This window comes from Sylvia atricapilla, chromosome 2, assembly GCF_009819655.1.
Source record: "Sylvia atricapilla isolate bSylAtr1 chromosome 2, bSylAtr1.pri, whole genome shotgun sequence".
Classification (NCBI taxonomy): Eukaryota; Metazoa; Chordata; class Aves; order Passeriformes; family Sylviidae; genus Sylvia; species Sylvia atricapilla.
In genome coordinates, this window is record NC_089141.1 from 107,315,679 (window position 1) to 107,332,428 (window position 16,750).

The 16,750-nt window shown below is 42.7% G+C and overlaps 1 protein-coding gene across 1 annotated transcript in view; it reads left to right on the top strand.

Annotated features, from left to right (window-relative positions):
- Positions 1-16,750, top strand: part of TSPAN7 (tetraspanin 7) — an 84,375-nt gene that overhangs the window by 50,745 nt on the left and 16,880 nt on the right. Inside the window, exon 2 of the mRNA XM_066314039.1 lies at positions 15,185-15,373. Coding sequence (XP_066170136.1) covers positions 15,185-15,373 — 189 coding nt within the window. The remainder of the gene's footprint in view (positions 1-15,184; positions 15,374-16,750) is intronic.

The window sequence follows — 16,750 nt, forward strand, 5'->3', positions numbered from 1 at the left end:
GCTCAGGACATTACATAGTTATTCAAGTTCCTTCTGTTTTGGTGTCAAATTCCTCCATTTCCTCCAGTGACATTTTCATCCTTAATAAACTTTCCTTAGGATGTTCCTCATTTTTTGTGACACTCATAAAAGCAAGTCAGCTCCAGTGCTTGCAGGATTTCTCTAGTAACTCCTACTGGCACAGGTGATTGCAGCTTCCCCTGTGTTTCCAGCTCCTTTGTCATCAGGCTGTTTCAGTACAGCTCTTTCGGGTTTTCCACGTGGTGCTCTGTCAGCAGGTTTCCTGCAGGGAGCTCAGATGGTTCCAGTGGTATTTCTGTTGTATAAAAAGTGAGTCAGCTTTTCAGAAAGAGTTATTTGGGTTAATTTGCAATAACCAAGCTTCAGTGAACCTTGCTTTCTGCATGGTTTTATCCCACTTCCTGCTTACCTCTATGCCTTCATTTAATAAAGCGAGTAAGACAAGCTAGAAAAAAAAGTTGTGTTAATTTTTTTTTTTTGTGGTCAAAATAGGACACCTATTTAAATTAATAAAACGTTGAGGTTTCTTGCTTCATTTAGCTGCAGTAATGCAGGCAATGCTGCTAAAGATGTCCAGATGATCCACTGATCATCTGGATATGAAAATTAATGCTGGTGCTAAGTTTTGAAAAGAATATTTTCATAATATTGTTGCATTTTGGTGGGGCATTGAGAGTTTAAGAAATAACAGTGAAGATAATACCTTGTTGATGACTTTCTTCCAAGTGTCACCCATTCCAAGAAGTGGAGGCAATGGCTTACACCTAGTGGTATGACCATACCTGATGGTAGATGTTGCAAGAATGTTACTTTATTTTCAGTAGGTGGGCCCTAGTTTCCCATTTATATTGACACTTTATCAGCTTGTACAATGAAAACTATGTCTACATTTACTTAACTTTTTTAATATTTCTAATATAATTTTTTTACTTTCTCCTGGTATTTGCATTGTTAAACAGTGCAGTTGCTGTAATGATGCAGCAGGGGTGTATTTACTTGTGCTGACACTAAAACACCCATTTTGAATGAGAAAATATTTTCCTCAACAGAAGTGTAAATGTGTTTTAGAAGCCCTTACATTTCTGTGTTGATCAGCAAATTTGACTGAAGTAAGTTCAGCTTACTTTGTCATGTTGGCATAAAGCATTTGGCCAAGAATGAGAAATTCTGTTGGGGAAGAGGGCAAAGTATGTAGAAAGAATATTTTTTCGTCACAGTTTAAGCATTCTTTTGCTTTGAGGCATCTCTTGGGGTGCACTTGCCTAAGCTTTGTTTTGTAAGGCAGCTTGATCTCACAGAGGCATCATTTATCCCATGTGGAGTATTCCTGGGATGTGTGCTTATCTTATCTGGACACCCATTTATGCATTTGTGCCTTAGCACCCAGCCATAGTTTTTTGCCTCTATGAATGACATGCATGTAAATCTTTAAGTCCAGGTTGCTCTGCTGACCAAAGTGTTCAGCCCGACCCCCTGAGCCAGAGAGACCATCCAGATCTCCCAATCATCCCTCTCGTGTCTCTGGTAACACCACACTGCTCTTGGAAGAGGTGCATCAAGTCCTTTTTCCTTGTCTAGGACATGGATGTGGTTGGTTGGATGCTTCCCCTATAATTTCTCTAGAAATATCCAAAGTAGGATCTATTGAAATGGTGTAATGGTAGAAGAGTACAAGAGTTATAAGGTAGAAGGCTCTAAGCAATTTGCATTTGGCAAAGAACTTTGTGAGTCAGATGGTTTGTCTTTCTTGCTATATTACAGAATGTTACTTTTTCTTTAATTGACAAGGCATTCATCTGGTGTTTCATTTATGGTGTTTGTGTGACTTAGAGGCCAGTGAGTTTCAGCCCTTCTGTGCTTAATTCACATTGTATCTGGAATATCTTTTGAAAATATGCCACTATGTGCACAAACAGAAGATGATTAATATTTGTTAATTTTAGATATTCACATTTCTTGATGTGGCATGTTTTGAGATGTTTTCTATTGATCTTGATTCTGGGTTTCTACAGCTGCAGTGCAGCAAAATGCACTGAAAATTGCATGAAGATTTTGCAGTGTAGAAACTTGCAACTGAAGTACCAACATCAATGTATGAGAAGTGTGAATGGAAATGCCCATGTGGGAAACTGCCATAAGAAACAGCAGAATAAGGGTTAAAGGAACAGCATGTTTTGGTATAGAGGATCCTTTATGTGAAGTCCAATCAAGGGACCAAACAGCAAGAAAATAAAGAATGATATTAGACTCTCTCAGAGAAGTTCCTGTTACTTGTTGGGTCGTGTCTTCTCCAGACGTTGATTTTGGAGCATTCCCTGTCAGTAACACTTAGTTGGTAATGTTTTTTTTTTTGTAGAAGCAGAACTTGCTGGGACTGTTGGACAGGGCTGTCACAGCTGAAAGCAGCCTTTGTTTTCTCTGTGAATCCTAGGAAAGTGCATGATTCCCAACCTTTGACCTCTACAACATTCAGGCAGGAGAGCTCCCCAACAACCTGGCATGCTTGGAAGCTGTAGGGACCCCCTGTAGGGTCGAAATGTTGGTCTTTATAACATTTGGCATGTTAATTAAGTAGGAGGATGTGGTCCTTTTGTATATACTTGGAGTTTGGAAGAGAACATTCTTCTGGGTGTTAACAGTGTGCTTCCCAACATGAGGTGGAAAAGGTGTGTCTGGTCTTTTCCCATACTTTGGGAAAGTGTTTGGTGCCAAGGTTTTCAGGGTTTTTTTTATTGTTTTTGTTGTTATATATGGATGAGTGTAGCAATTTTACCTTTGTTTCCTTGCTGATACTGCTGCTCTGTCATTCCTCCCAGGCTGTAATATCCTAAGATTAGAGAAGCCTGTTTGGTAAACCACCGTGGTGCTGGTGTGTCATCCTGGATTAACAGTGTGTATCAGCTCCAGCCAGCTAGGATGGCAAATTTGGGAGCTACATCCCTGCCTGGAGCCACTCACAGTACAGTCCTAGTGGCAGCTGCTGCCAGGGTGTAGTAAGAGCTGGTGAAGTAAAAGAGGAAAGCTTGGTAGAGTAATTAACTAGGAATTTTTATGGCTCATGCTCAGCCTTTTAAAGTTTTCTATTTTCTGTCGTTAGTAGGTGGGTTCCCCAAATTGGAACCTATAAAGAGCATAGATGAGGCTTGAATAAGATCGGCAACAATGCAAACATGAATTTTACAACAACCAGTCAAATGAAATAAAACAGAATGATGTGTATAATGATAGTAACATTAGCTTGCCTTACTGCTCATATGAATGCTAGTAAGATAAATATTGAATATCTGTAAATAAACTAACATTATACCAGCATGAAACCCCCCTCCAAACTGTAATTCTTCTTGAGAAAGATGCAGTGGTTTTCTTTAATCTTTTCAACAGGGGCTCTACAGTGAATCATTTCCTTTAATTGCCGTTCTGAAACACATAACAGTTTTTTTAATGCCTACTTTTTATATTTGCCTTTTTTCTTTCCGTTAATTGCAGTACTTCCATTCAAGCTTGAAAATGAAATTGCTTCCTCAACATATTTCTTCTCTGCTTTATGTAAACATGGGGGGTTTTATTAGCCCAATTTCCAGGGAAGATGGACGTGCACTAACACCAAGCACACAGAGAGGCTTTTTCCAGTTGTCGTAGCTACAGGCACTTTAAAGGAAACTCGGAAGAGTTGTCAGGCAGAACAAACCTCATTTCCTTCTCTCACTCTGTGGAATTTATCTCATGCTTAGGGGACTGAAGAGCAGCACTAAAATCCAGTGGGATGGCTCCTCACCTCTGCTCTGAGAGGCTCAGAAAGGCTTTGCAAGTTTCTCTCTGCAGCTGTATGCACCAGAGCCAAGGATCAGATAAAGTCCTTCTCTTCCTTTCCTTTAAACAACTCACTTACTTAATTTATTTGCATTGATTGCAGATTTGGTTAGCAAGTATGTTAACTCTATATCAAAACCTGATTAAAGCTGATGAGATGAACAGGAATAAAGAAGTCTGAAAGTATTTAAAAATTATCATCTTTCATAGCAATAAGATATGCAAAATACCATACAGTTTGGTCCAGCTGTCATTTAGGACATCACTGCAGCTGTTTCAAGAAAAGAAAACTTGAGGGATTAAGCAGCAAGTGAGCCACAGGTAAGAAATCTAAGAGTTTGGTTTAAAACCCAAGAGTAATCCATCCCTTCTGCAAATCTTACACTGCATCTCAAATAGCAGGAGCATTCCTGCTCAGTTTTGGGGTATTTTGGTGGTTTTGACAAAGGACATTTTACAGGCCAGGTGGAGGTTCATGGCAGGGGTGAGGAGTCTGCAGATGGAAGCAGCAGCCGTCACCTCCCCAAGGCTCTTCTGCAGGGGACTGGCAGCAGCTCAGCCACAAATGACACAGACATTTGTCCCTGTGCTCCCACAGGAGCTGTGGCAAAGCTGCAGGGTGGGACGAGGGAATCCCCACAGCTTCTGGACCCATGCCAAAGAATGAGTTTAAGTAGTGGGAGATGTATGGTTAAAATGCTTTCCTGCAGGAATCACTGTCCTGATTGGGGGATAGAGTTATGGGTTACTTGTGTCTCAAGAGGGCATTAAAGTAGCAGCAGTATAGTTATATGTGTGTTATCAGCAATATGGTAGTGTCATTTGGATGTCGTAATTATCTTGAGTATTTTTTACTTGTTGTGGTGGTGTGGTGGGTTTTGGGGTTTTGTTGTTGTCGTTTTTTTGCTCAGGTTCTTCTGTGTTGGCTTGGTTTGATTTTTTTTGTTTAGTCTGCTTTTGCTTGGGTTTTTTGTTTGTTTGTTCTTTCTCTTGTAGTGTTGTTTTGGTTTTTTTAGTAATCAAACATCTGGGTTGAAATTTTTAAGGTTTTGTTTCTGCTCTGGCTGACTGGTTTTGGTTTTGTTTCAGCTGGAATTTAGCAGTTTGAGTGCAGGTTACATAGGAACTTTTTTTTCCCCATGCAAACACATATAGTCATACACACTCAAAAATGTCAGTATATGAATTAGGCAAGTCTAACATGTAGCAAAACTCAACTGATATATGGGGAATATGCCTTTATTTTTCGACACATGCTGAAGTGAATACCCACAAATGGGAACTCCAGTATCTCAACCATTTAAGCACCAGTATATGTGTACTTATAAGAATATAAAACACAATTCATTTGTTTCTTTTCATGTCATCCAGAGAGTTTTGGTGAATGGTTACAGTTCCTAAACTACTTTGAAATCATATTTATAACCTATGGTGTGGAATTTTGATTTTGCAATGCTGTTAAGATTTGGAGCAGATATTTCCTTCCTCTCTCTAAAAACCATTGAAGTATTAAAGGCAACTTCTGGCTTTGACTTTGGCCTTGTAGCAGGAGCAGCACATGAAAACCAGAGCTGTACACAAATGAACAACAGAGCAGTATGAAAACTGTCGTGTAGATGCAGAACCAGAATGCTGGACCTTGCCTGGGCAAAACTGGGTTGTTTTAGAGTAGAACAAACTTTACTTTTGCTGTCCTTGTTGCCAACCTTTTTCACTTCCTTGACTGTGTTGCTGCTTGTGTTTGGGAGGATGGGCAGTAGCCGAGATGTGAGTGAGAGCAAATGCAGGTGGTTATGGAGAACATGGTTGGTTCTGAAGGACTGACTTGGTATGCTGAACTGAGAACATTTTATTTTTACTGTGAACTGTACAGCAGCGTAGTGAGGATCCATCCTGTGTGCACTGCCTCCAAAAGCAGAGCACCAGAAAACAATGGAGCATGGTGCTTGAAAAACAGAAGAGGAAAACATGGCTCATATGAAAGGAGAAAGGGAAAAAAAACAGAAGCCTTAATGGTGAAAGAAATGTGTCCTTTCTAGGGAAAAAAATAAAACAGCCCCACGATAGGAATGGCAGTTCTCAGCTCATTCTGAGCATGATTAGGAGAATGTAAATAACCAGTGATTTTCCATAAAATGGGATCAGGACATGAGGGGCTTGGTTGCAATAATAAAATCCTTTTTAAACTTTAAACAAAACCTTATCATTACATGTGCCCCCAAGCTGATTTTTGGATGGACTGAACTGAAATTATTGCTGCAGCTGACGACCTTCTTGCCAGAGGCAGCCTGGCTGTGCATGGATGGAGGCTGAGACCCCAGTGTCCTCACTTCCCCTTCACAGGCTCCAGCGTTTTAGGCATTCAGTGGGACCCCCCAGCTCTCCATTTGTGCAGCCCCCTTCCCACAGTGAAGGGATGCCCAGCTGTCACCCTTTGCTGTCACTCTGGTTGTGTTGCTGGCTTCACCTCCTCCCCTCTTCCAGAGGAGGAGCTGCTCTAACCCTCAGTACCCTCATTACCCTCATTGGCACCCTGAGCACATTCATGGCCAGCGTGTGCTTGCTTTGTTCCCAGCTGGGCTGTCCTGTGGCTTAACCAGCTCTCTCTTGTCCTTGGAGTGTAATCCACACTGCCTGTAATCCCCTCACAGGCAGGTTTAGACCCCCTCACCCCTCCTCATCCCCTTCACACCAGGCTTTGGAAGGCACATGCCTCAACTCCTGCCCGAGTGCCTCATCATCCCGGGAGTCCTGCCATGGACATGTTGGAGCATCACCTCAGCTTCCTTGAAACAGCTTCCTTTGGAAATTCCTGGCCTTTGGAAATGCACCACTGGGTTGCATGCACCTTCTTCTCTATGTGTGTGCCGTGAGTGGTTCCTCATAAACACTATGGTCAGCTGGCACTCAGAAATCCTTTACCTCCACTATTATTTGCAAATTTAGGGGCTTGAAACTGCTGGAATGGTTCCCAGCACCATGACCTTGCATTTGGCACTACTGAATTTATCATCTCTCACCTCAATGCCATATTCTGCTTTCTCTGAAGGTTATTAGGACTGTAGTTGCTTGAATAAAAAAATGGTTCTGAAAGAGTTTCACGCCACCGCTGTTGTGTGCAGTGACTAATGAGCTTATACATCTCTTTTTAATTCTTTTCATGTTTTCTTACTGCTAAATCCAAACTTTGTAAGGCAGGGAGGGATTTATGTGCTGATTGATCCACTGAAATTACCAAAACTCCTTGACTGAGGTCTCTCTGAAAGCCTTCTCTGCCTTGGTCAGTCCTGAGGACCAAGGGATCCATTTCCATTGAAGTCTCAGCCTGGCTTTGGACACAGTGCTAGTCTCATGGGCATGATAGCACTAGAGGCCATTTTTCAGAGTGTTTAGTATTATTCCTTTACTTTGTTCACTTAGGGATTATAGAAGTTTAGATTTTTGCCTTGATTTATTAGGAAGCAAGCAAACAAGAGCATTTAAGAAACAATAAAGTATTTAGGTGGGGGATTTCCTATTTCCAAACATTTTCTTGTCTTGCATTTTTAATAATTTGAAGTCTTGTATCTCAGTAAAATAGGTGAACTGTTTTAAAATTGGTGGCCAAGCTATGTCATGCTGTGTAAACAACGTTTCTGTCACCTCTGTCTATTGCTACCGAGGGGATTTAAAAGTGTGAGTATAAGGAACAGCTGCTGCATTTAAGCTTCCAAAAACTTTCAGGCCCCACAGATAAATATCCTCTGGCTGTATCGCTTTGCTGATGGTCAATTAGTTCCTTCTGTTCTGTGTACTACTAGACCTGCAAAACAACCACAATTCCTATGGCTAGGAGTGTGCCTTAGCCTTGCAGAGTGGGATGCTGCTTTAGAAGTCTCCACTCTCTAAGTTCTTTTCCCTGAGATGTTCAATCATGCATATTTAAAACTACATTTCTAGAAATTAGGTCTGAAAATTCCCAGCAGAAATGTATTTTTGCATTTTATTTTTATCCAGAGATGACCACATTTTTGTCTGCAAGCTGGCTTAAAAGATACATCAATTAATAGAGCCACTGGTGATTAAACTGCAAAGCAGAATATCTTCTCTCATTTAGTGAAGTGTCTTACATAAAAAATAAGTATAATTCTCATGATAAAGAACTTAATTTTACTAAAATTTCCAACTTCTTTTCTGAAAGTGCAAGGTGTAATAAAGCTACATCTGCAGCATAAGAATATGGCTGTTTATTGTAACTATTCATCAGGAGCATGACATTAGTACAGAGATCAGGTCACGAATGTCCTTATTCTTCCTGAATCTTCCTACAAGTGGCATGTAATCAATTGTTTCATTATAGAAAAATTCTCCAAGAACAGGTCTTTGCACTGCATTAGCAAGAAATCCTTTTGAGCAGTGCTGCAAGGTTGTTTTCAAGTTCTTGTCTCCCCACTGCAGTCCTTGTTAGTGCTCCTAGGACTTCTTGGGCCATGTCCAATTTTTTATCCTGCAGCAAACAAAATTACTGTGATGTTTTCTTCCCTGCTGTTCATTAAATGATCATTGGACTCTTCTGGTTGCAAGGAGAAGGTTGCACTCACCTCTAGGTGATTTTTAATCTGTTTTCCATGCAGAGTAAGTGATACAGTCCTGGTTGTCATTTCTGCCCCAGCCTGCAAGGAAAGCACTATCACACTTTGGAGCGTGGTTGGTGTATGGATGGATGGGAGGGCTGGGAAAAACCTGGGTTGTTTATAAAATGTTCACTTCCTTTCAGGGGTCATTTAACTCTGTAGCTGATAGAGGCACTATCAAAGTTAGGGATTAGTACACACTCTGTTGCCTGCAGAATTGGTGGTGAGTTACCAGATCAGCTCCATGGTAATTTGGTGTTCACTTTGTCATCTGTGTGAAAGCCAAAGTTTTAAATTTATTTATTTATTTATTTATTTATTTATTTTTACCAGCACTGCAATTTGACCCCTGAGGACCTTAATCTGATGCCAGCTCACTTGGGACAACTATTCATGTACTTGTAATAGTGTCCCAGCTAGGACAAACGCTGAAAATTCATAATATTTTTGAAAAGGAATTAGGATAGTAGTCCAGTTACAGAAAGGAGCTGTTCAAGAACAGGTTGCTAAGCTTGATATCAGTGTGTCTAATCAAAATCTCCTCCACTGTATTTTGGGGCAGATTCAGTGGCTGTCCCCTGACTTGAGTGCAGTGATACTCAGCTCTGACTGGTGGTGACATGAGAGCACAGGCAGCATCCCCATTGCTGTGGTTGGCATGTTCTGGTATTCCTGATGATGGTTTCCACTGGGAGTACATGGACCAGTAGTTTTAATCCACAGGAAACTCAGTTTTGCACAGAAACAGCAAGGGCTGGGGTGGATAATCAGTTTTGTGACAGCAGCTGGCTCTAGATGGATGATGAGCAGCAGGGATCATAACTCAAACAGATTGCTGAGGTGAAGGGATGAAGCAAGATTCGTTGTGCTGGACATTCCACACATGCAACAGGGAGAGAAAAGCCTGAGCCCAAAGTGTGGCAGCCTGCCCAGGTGGGACAGACAAGGGGTCGCAGAGAGGAATGTGAATTAATCTTAGGGATTTTTTTCCTTTAAATCCTTTTGGCTTTGTCTTTTTAGGAAGGAATTATTTACATGGAAAACTGTAAGGAACGAAGAAGAAGAGGGACAGGCCTGAGTTACAAGAGCAGAGGGACAAAATAATCTTGTTAGGTGCTGAGGGAATGTGTTAAGAAATGGTGAAGTCTGGAACTAGAAGGAACTAGAACACTTATATACAAGAATGGCCACTGCAGGTGTTTTCTCCTAACACAGTGACCTTTACAGGCTGTCTCTCAGTTTGCAAAGGGGCCAGAAATGGTAATTAATTGGTTTGCAACGTGTTGCCTTCTTCCAAAGGTACAGTTGGTGGGATCTTCATGTCCTGTTCACTCCAGCAGAGATGAGCCCTCCGCAAAGCTGACCCATGTTGGGTTTGCAGGTGCAGACAAGATCAGCAGATGTGAGGACAGAGGATGTGTGTTGCTGCCTTACAGGTTTTTCCATGTTCTGTTGTAGCTTGGCTTAATGCTTTGCCTCTGCCTGTGAAGAGTTGACATGGAAGCTCAAAGGAAGATTTATATTAGTTTTAGTCACCTGCCTGCCTGATGAGAGCCCAGGGCCTGAGGCAGGAGAAGACTCAAAAGCCAGCCACTCCCAGTGCTTGACAAGCTGTAAAGCAGGAACATTTTGAATGTGATCCATTGCCTATTTTGGGAAAGTTATAAAATTTTCAGAGGTAGGCCAGTTATTTTTAAGTCTCTCTGGACATGCTTTTAACGCAGGATTTGTTCTGGATATTGTCAAGGTCGGACGTTTTCTTCATGAAAAAGTTTCCCTCCTTTGGGGAAATGTCTGGAAGAGCTAATTAGCTGTGTGCCTTGGTCCTCTCTCATTTCCTCACAGCCTGCTAAACCTATTGCTAGACCTTTCAGCTTCAGCCAAGATGGATTGAGATAGTTCTTGTCTGCCTTCCCCTGGCCTCATCCCTTTCATGCACAGCCTTTCTCCAGCCTGTTTGAGGAGAGGGTTGCAGGAGAACTGTGCAGGGGCAGCACACATCTACCAAAATGCAGGGAGGCTGCTCTTTGGAAAAGGAAGTGTTTGGAATTGAGAAGCTGAAAGTACCAACAACATGGTTATTTTCCTTGTGGCTGATTCTTTGCTGCTGCTTTGAATTTTTTTTTTAAGTCACCCAGATTTTACATTCATTTAGCAAGGCTGAAAATACGACATAAAATAGAAGAATTATACCTACAGTGAGATCCTCATTAATGGAGTTGTCATCCTGCATCTCAGTTGTGTAGACAAAGAGCTGGTCCAGAGAAATGCTGAGCTCTTCCTGTTGCTTTTGGGAGTAGTAGGGATTGCTGTGGGCTCTGCAGCAATCAGGATTGGCTTCCACATTTAATTTTGACAGACCTTAGGAATCAAAATAGCTCACATCAGTAGTGAACAGGAGGGCATGAATTATGTGGACCTATAAACTAGCAATTCCTGCTGCACATTTATCTTCACCTCTGTAACTGACAAACTTTAAATATTCCATACGGCAGTCATGAATATAAATAAAGGTTTGAATTAAGGTCTTGAATCTCTGTGGATGTGAGGTGTAGAACCCTTCATACCCCCTGTATCAGCAGCAACCTTCATATCATGCCACCGCTGCTCTATGGGTTTTGGAGTATGAAGACAACAGACTATTTTAGGAGTGGTGCACCTCCAGTTGAAAGGGGTACATAGTGTTTTCCTGCCCAGTTCTGACAGAATTAAAGACAGTGCATTTTCAGAAGTAATTTTCTGAATACTCCTCTCTGCATACTTTGCTGCTGTTACATAGAAGAAGGAGATTGTTTTGGCACCATTTAGAAAAGTAATTCTCTGACATTTTTCTGTTGCCTTTTAATGAGAAACTGCATGTGTTTCGTATTAGTTCTGATTTCAGCAATGCCCAGCATTATCAGGACTCACCCTGTGTCCTGTAAAGCTGTGGCACATACCCTTGTGTCAGTGCTGTTGGCCATTTCTCTGTCTGTGTGTCTCTACAAAGCAGTTGGTTTGTTGGACAAGTGAAGTCAGAGCTGACAGTCAGGTCTGTTGTATTTGTGCCTGCCTGTTGCATGGTAACTTTTCCACCACATCCAGAACTGGGGGCAGTACTGCAGGTGACATTGGAAACATCTGTATTGCTGCTGAAGGAAGGTGAAAGGACTGGAAAGCCAGCCTTTGACTGCAGTCAGGGATTGGTGGGATGTGCCTGTGACACAATGCCTGTGGAGAGGCAAGAGGTAGAGCTGGGGCTGGAGGGGGGTATGAGGGTTGGTTCACAGATTTATATTTTTTTTTCTCAAGCCAAAGCAATACAGTTCATCTAGATTAAAACATTCTGTGGGAACATCTTGATTTCAGTGGAGTTTTTCTTAGAAAATGTCCAGGTGGCCCACCTGCTTCATTTCCTGCCATCTCATCAGTCAGGGGCTTCTGGAGTGTGTTTGCTGAGCCTGAGCTCAGAGGCACTGAAATGTGAGACCTGCTAGGGCTAAACAATGTGATTTCTACTTGTGTGTAGCCTTTACAATCCTTGCTCTACTTGGATATCACCTGTGTTGTTGGTTTGGGGTTTTTTTGGGGTTTTGTTTTTTGTTTGTTTGTTTGTTTCTTTCTTTCTTTCTTTCTTTTAACCTTTAAAATTTTGACCTCAGAGAAGGGCAGGACTAATAATGTTTTATGGAATGCTGCATCTCCGATTTCCTGGCTGAGGAAACATGAGTCCAGGGGCTTCCACTGCAGTGAACCTTTGTAGGGAACATATCTACCTATGATGAAATCCAGGATGAAATAGCTTTCTAATAATGCTGCAAACTGGAGAAAGAACACAGAGAAGAAGCAGAAGGTACAGGAAAAATCCATCCAAAGAGTGTGGGGGGCAGGACAGGGTGCAAGCGTGAAAAAGAGACAACCAAAACCAGCACAAGCCTCTTGCAGGCCCATTAGTGGACACAAAACCTGTCTGAGTTTCTGGGGCTTGTTATAATCATAGGAACTGGCCCTAAGCATGGATGGATCGGGCCAGCCCTGGCTGCTGGCAGGAATCTCTCTAGTGATGTTGTCTGGTTGGGTTGGAAATGAGCTTTGCCTGTGTTATCCAGGGTGGGCTATTACTGCTTAAACCAAGGCTTCTATAAAGGTCAATAAAAACTCCTGAAGTTTAGGGGTTTTTCTGAATTAAAAGCATTCAGTAATTTTGTGGCACAGTTTGAAACCTGGTATTTGTATTTGGGGTAGTTTTTCTCTTTTGCTTTCCTTTGGAAACACCAAAAGATAGGATCCCACATGTCTTTACATTTAAGTAGGATGTCCCTGGCGGTTAGTTGGCTTTTAGAAGCAAACTTTTTTTTTTTTTTTTTACTTTTTTGCTTTTTTGTTTGTTTATTTTTGTTTTGGTTTTTTGGGTTTTTTTTTTTGTTTTTCTTTTTTGAGTTTTTTTTGGGGGGGGGAGTTAGGTGGGCTTTTTTGTTGGTTTTTTTTTTTTTAGTTTGGGTGGGGTTTGGGTTTTTTTTGGGGGGGGGTTATGGGTTTTTTTGTTTGTTTTGTTTTGTTGGTTTGGGGTTTTTTGTGGGGTTTTTTGTTTGTTTTTTGTTTGTTTGGGGTTTTTGTTTTGGTTTTTGGAGGGTTTGTTTGTTTGTTTGGGGGGATTTTTGGGATTTTGTTTTTTTGGTTTTTTGTTTTTCTGTTTTTCATTTTTCTGTTTTTCATTTGCAAATGCTTATTTTTCTGTACCACTCCAGATGTCTCATTTGGGGCAGTGTGAGCTGTGCAGCTGTCAGTTCATTTCTTCTGTGTCTGCTGAGGATCTGGAGTGGGGTTGTGACACTCTTTCCTCACAGGCTGTAGCTGCCATAGCATTTCCAGGACAAATCTTAAAATTCTTGCTGGGCCATATGAAGGTTTTCCTGTGGAATCCACTGGTGGAGTGTGACTGCTGCTCTCGTGCTCCATGTGTGCTGGCTCTTCCAGATGTTTGTGAATGAAGTTCCTTTGGATGCTGAATGCTCAGAGGGGCTCTGAAGGTCAGAGGGCTGGTAACCACTCTCCTCTGACTGCCAGGATATCTGAAATTCTTTGTACATCTCCTGTTTGCCCATTGTCTGAATTGAAACTTTACAGTGGAAAGGGGGTAGGGAGGACTGGGGTGGGATTGTGAATTGGAGAAGGTGCTCTGAGTTCCCTTTTAGACCTTTCAGGTGTAAATGGAACCACAGCACCCTGCTTTTGCAACTCCTGAGCCTGACCCACAGGTCACAGAATTAGGCTGGTGGAGAGATTTCAGGTCAAAAGGGAAGATGTGTGTACTGATGGTGAGAGTCAGGATCAGGGTCTATTCCTGCTGCCCTGTTCTCAGCCAGCACTGTCCTGGCCTTCTGTCTGCCCATGTCTCTCCTGCTTTTAAAGAAAAAATCTAAAACCCAAACCAGAAACCTGTACATTCATTGTTCCCTAGACTGTGTGATGGCACACAGAGAGAGAGAGTGATAAAAAATGTGTCTTGGAAATAAGGAAATGAGGCTTGCCTTGGGGTGGAGGTAGGCATTAGTCATACCACTGCTTGTGCTCTGCTAAATAAAGGTCATGGAAAGGTTTGTAGGGAAGTCTTATGGTTTTTCATCTTCGGAAGGAAAATTCCAGCCAACGCTGCTGCAACCCGAGGTGCATCTTCAGCTTGTCTCTGGAAACATCCCATCCCCTCTGCACCCTGCCAAGCTTGCTAGGGGCTTAGACCTCCCAACAAACCCAGGGATTTCCTTAAATCCCTGTAAATCAGAGCTCTGTTAAGAGGCAGAAAGGGAATAAACCACCAAGAGGCTTTTCTCCTTTTTTCCAAAGTCTGTATGTGCCGTAAATCGAATGGGCCCCCCTGAGACCTGGGGAAACCAAACTCTTAAAATGCGTAGTAAAGAGTTAGTAATTGTTTCAAACAGCCAACTAAAAATGCTTTTTATTACAAGGCTTGAGCTCTCTTTCATATGTGAAGCTGCTTGTTCATTTTGGCAGTGAAGGCTGCTTTTATGCCTCCCTGGGGACGGTGGTAAAACTTTCAGCAGCTTAGGCACAGAAACCAGCCCTTTGTGGAACTGGAGGCAAGAAAACAGAAGTTGCTCTGCAGATTTCCCAGTCCTCTGCAGCTTGCTTTCAGATTTTGCTGATTAGTCCACTTCTGTTTGGGACAAGGAGAGGTGAAGACGGTGCTGTGCCGGGGTGGGACCTGACTTGGCAAGGCCATTTGGTGTCTGTGGGTTTGGATGCTCCTGGGTGATTTTTTTTGACACTCAGCTGTTGGGTGCAGTAGCAAGGAATCAGCACTTTTCACACAGCTGCACTGAGAGATGGACAAGACCTGGATTTATTCTTGTTGCCACAGTGAGCAGGAGAGCAGAGCCTCTGCTAATCGTGTCCCACAGTGGCAGCAGAAACGCCAATTGCTGCTGAGGCTGATCAAGGGGAGCAGGGGACACTCAGCCAGAGGGACATGTGAAGTTGGCCACGTCTCTCAGAGCAGAGAGCTGCTCCTGCAGGTGGCACACTGCATCCTCCCTTGGCAGTGACTAGTCTTAGATGTTTGTCCTTCAGTGGCAGCCTTAATATAACAGATGCTGGAGTTTAATTTTGTCTGTCTGTCCCTCTGGAGTTCGTAGAAGCCTCGAGGCTCCTACCAGCAGCACAGCACCAAAGACATCCCCTCAGGATCACCGTGTGATGCCTTCTCCAGTGGCCCCTGACCCGTTTCTCCCCTTGCTCTGCAGATCACTGGCGTTATCCTCCTGGCAGTCGGCGTCTGGGGCAAGCTCACCCTCGGCACCTACATCTCCCTCATTGCTGAGAACTCCACCAATGCCCCCTACGTGCTCATCGGGACGGGCACCACCATCATCGTCTTCGGGCTCTTCGGCTGCTTCGCCACTTGCCGTGGCAGCCCATGGATGCTGAAGCTGGTGAGCAAACCCAAGTGCCTCAAGAAGGAGAGGAGGAGGGGTTTTTGGTCAGTTGGGATTCCCCCCCACCTCCTGACAGATGTTGATGAAGCCTTAAAGGCGCATAATCTAAGTGTTATTAATATTTATGTTCAATGCGTGTGCCTCTTGGGCAAAGTGGGGGGAAAAACACCTTTTGCCAAAATCAGGTTTTGGTTGCCCATGACTGAATTTTGCTACATGCGCCACATAGGCTCAAGTGTTTGGAGCAGGCTGGGATGGTGCTGAATTGCTCTGGGAGTTGTTCTACAATCATTCTGGTTTTCTGTGGGCCAGATAGATAAATATCTTTACAATCTTAAAGATGCCCAAAGCATCATAAATGTGAAATTCTTTCGAACTGTATTTTAAGGGGACAGTTTAACACCCTGATGCGAAATTACGGAACGAATAGTTGGTACCTCATGAAAGCACACCAGCCCTTCTTTTCTCCTAACATTCACTTGGCTAGAACAATTCAACCCAAACAGCAGAGCACTGTACAGTATGTTTGGCCTCATCTCAAAAGCAGCAGGGGCTCGAGGTGCACTGAGCAGAGGGGAAGCTGTTGTCCCTCAGTTCACTTTAACTTCTCTCTACATGTGCTTTTCTCTTCTGAGTTTTCCAGCCTACCTTAAAATTCAAAATAACTACAGATTAAACAAACTTACATAATAAACTGTGTTTCTAGGCATGTTTAGGAGAAAAATCCTGCATGTGCAATGATTTGAAGGGTGGAAATTCCACTTGTGAAACACTGAACTAGTGAGAAACAATGCATCTCCTGCTACAGTATTTTGGGACTGGTTTTGTAAGGAGACAGAATGATTTTTCTCCAGTTTAAACTGCATTTTAAAAAAGAAGGGCATGTTAAAGGGAGTTCATTTCCTCAAATGATGGCAGGGAGGGGAAGGGGAGAGGTAGCAGCTGCAATTCCATCAGCTGGTGGCCAGCTGGCAAGTGCCTCACTGCTGTCTCTTGCTGGTGATGTGCTGTCAGGGCATGTGCAGAGGCTTGCTGGAGTCACTGCAGTCCAGATGGGAAAGGGATAAAGGTGAATGATGACATAAATCTGTACGAAATCAGGCTCTGCTTGCTGCTCCATAACTCAGGTAACTTTCTTAAAGCTGTATCACTAACAGTAGCATGTGCTGTTCCAAGCACGTGGGTTTATTTTCATTGTACATTTATGAAGTATTTCTAAACTTCTTTTCTCTCCTGAACAGACAGTGAGTGATTTGACAGCTGCATTAATTGGACACATTCTTTTTTTCCTAGTTCTACCTTCACCCTTGTGCTCCTTTTCCCAATAATCTTTCATTAAAGCAAAGTTTCCCTTTCTCCACTAAATCCGGCTAG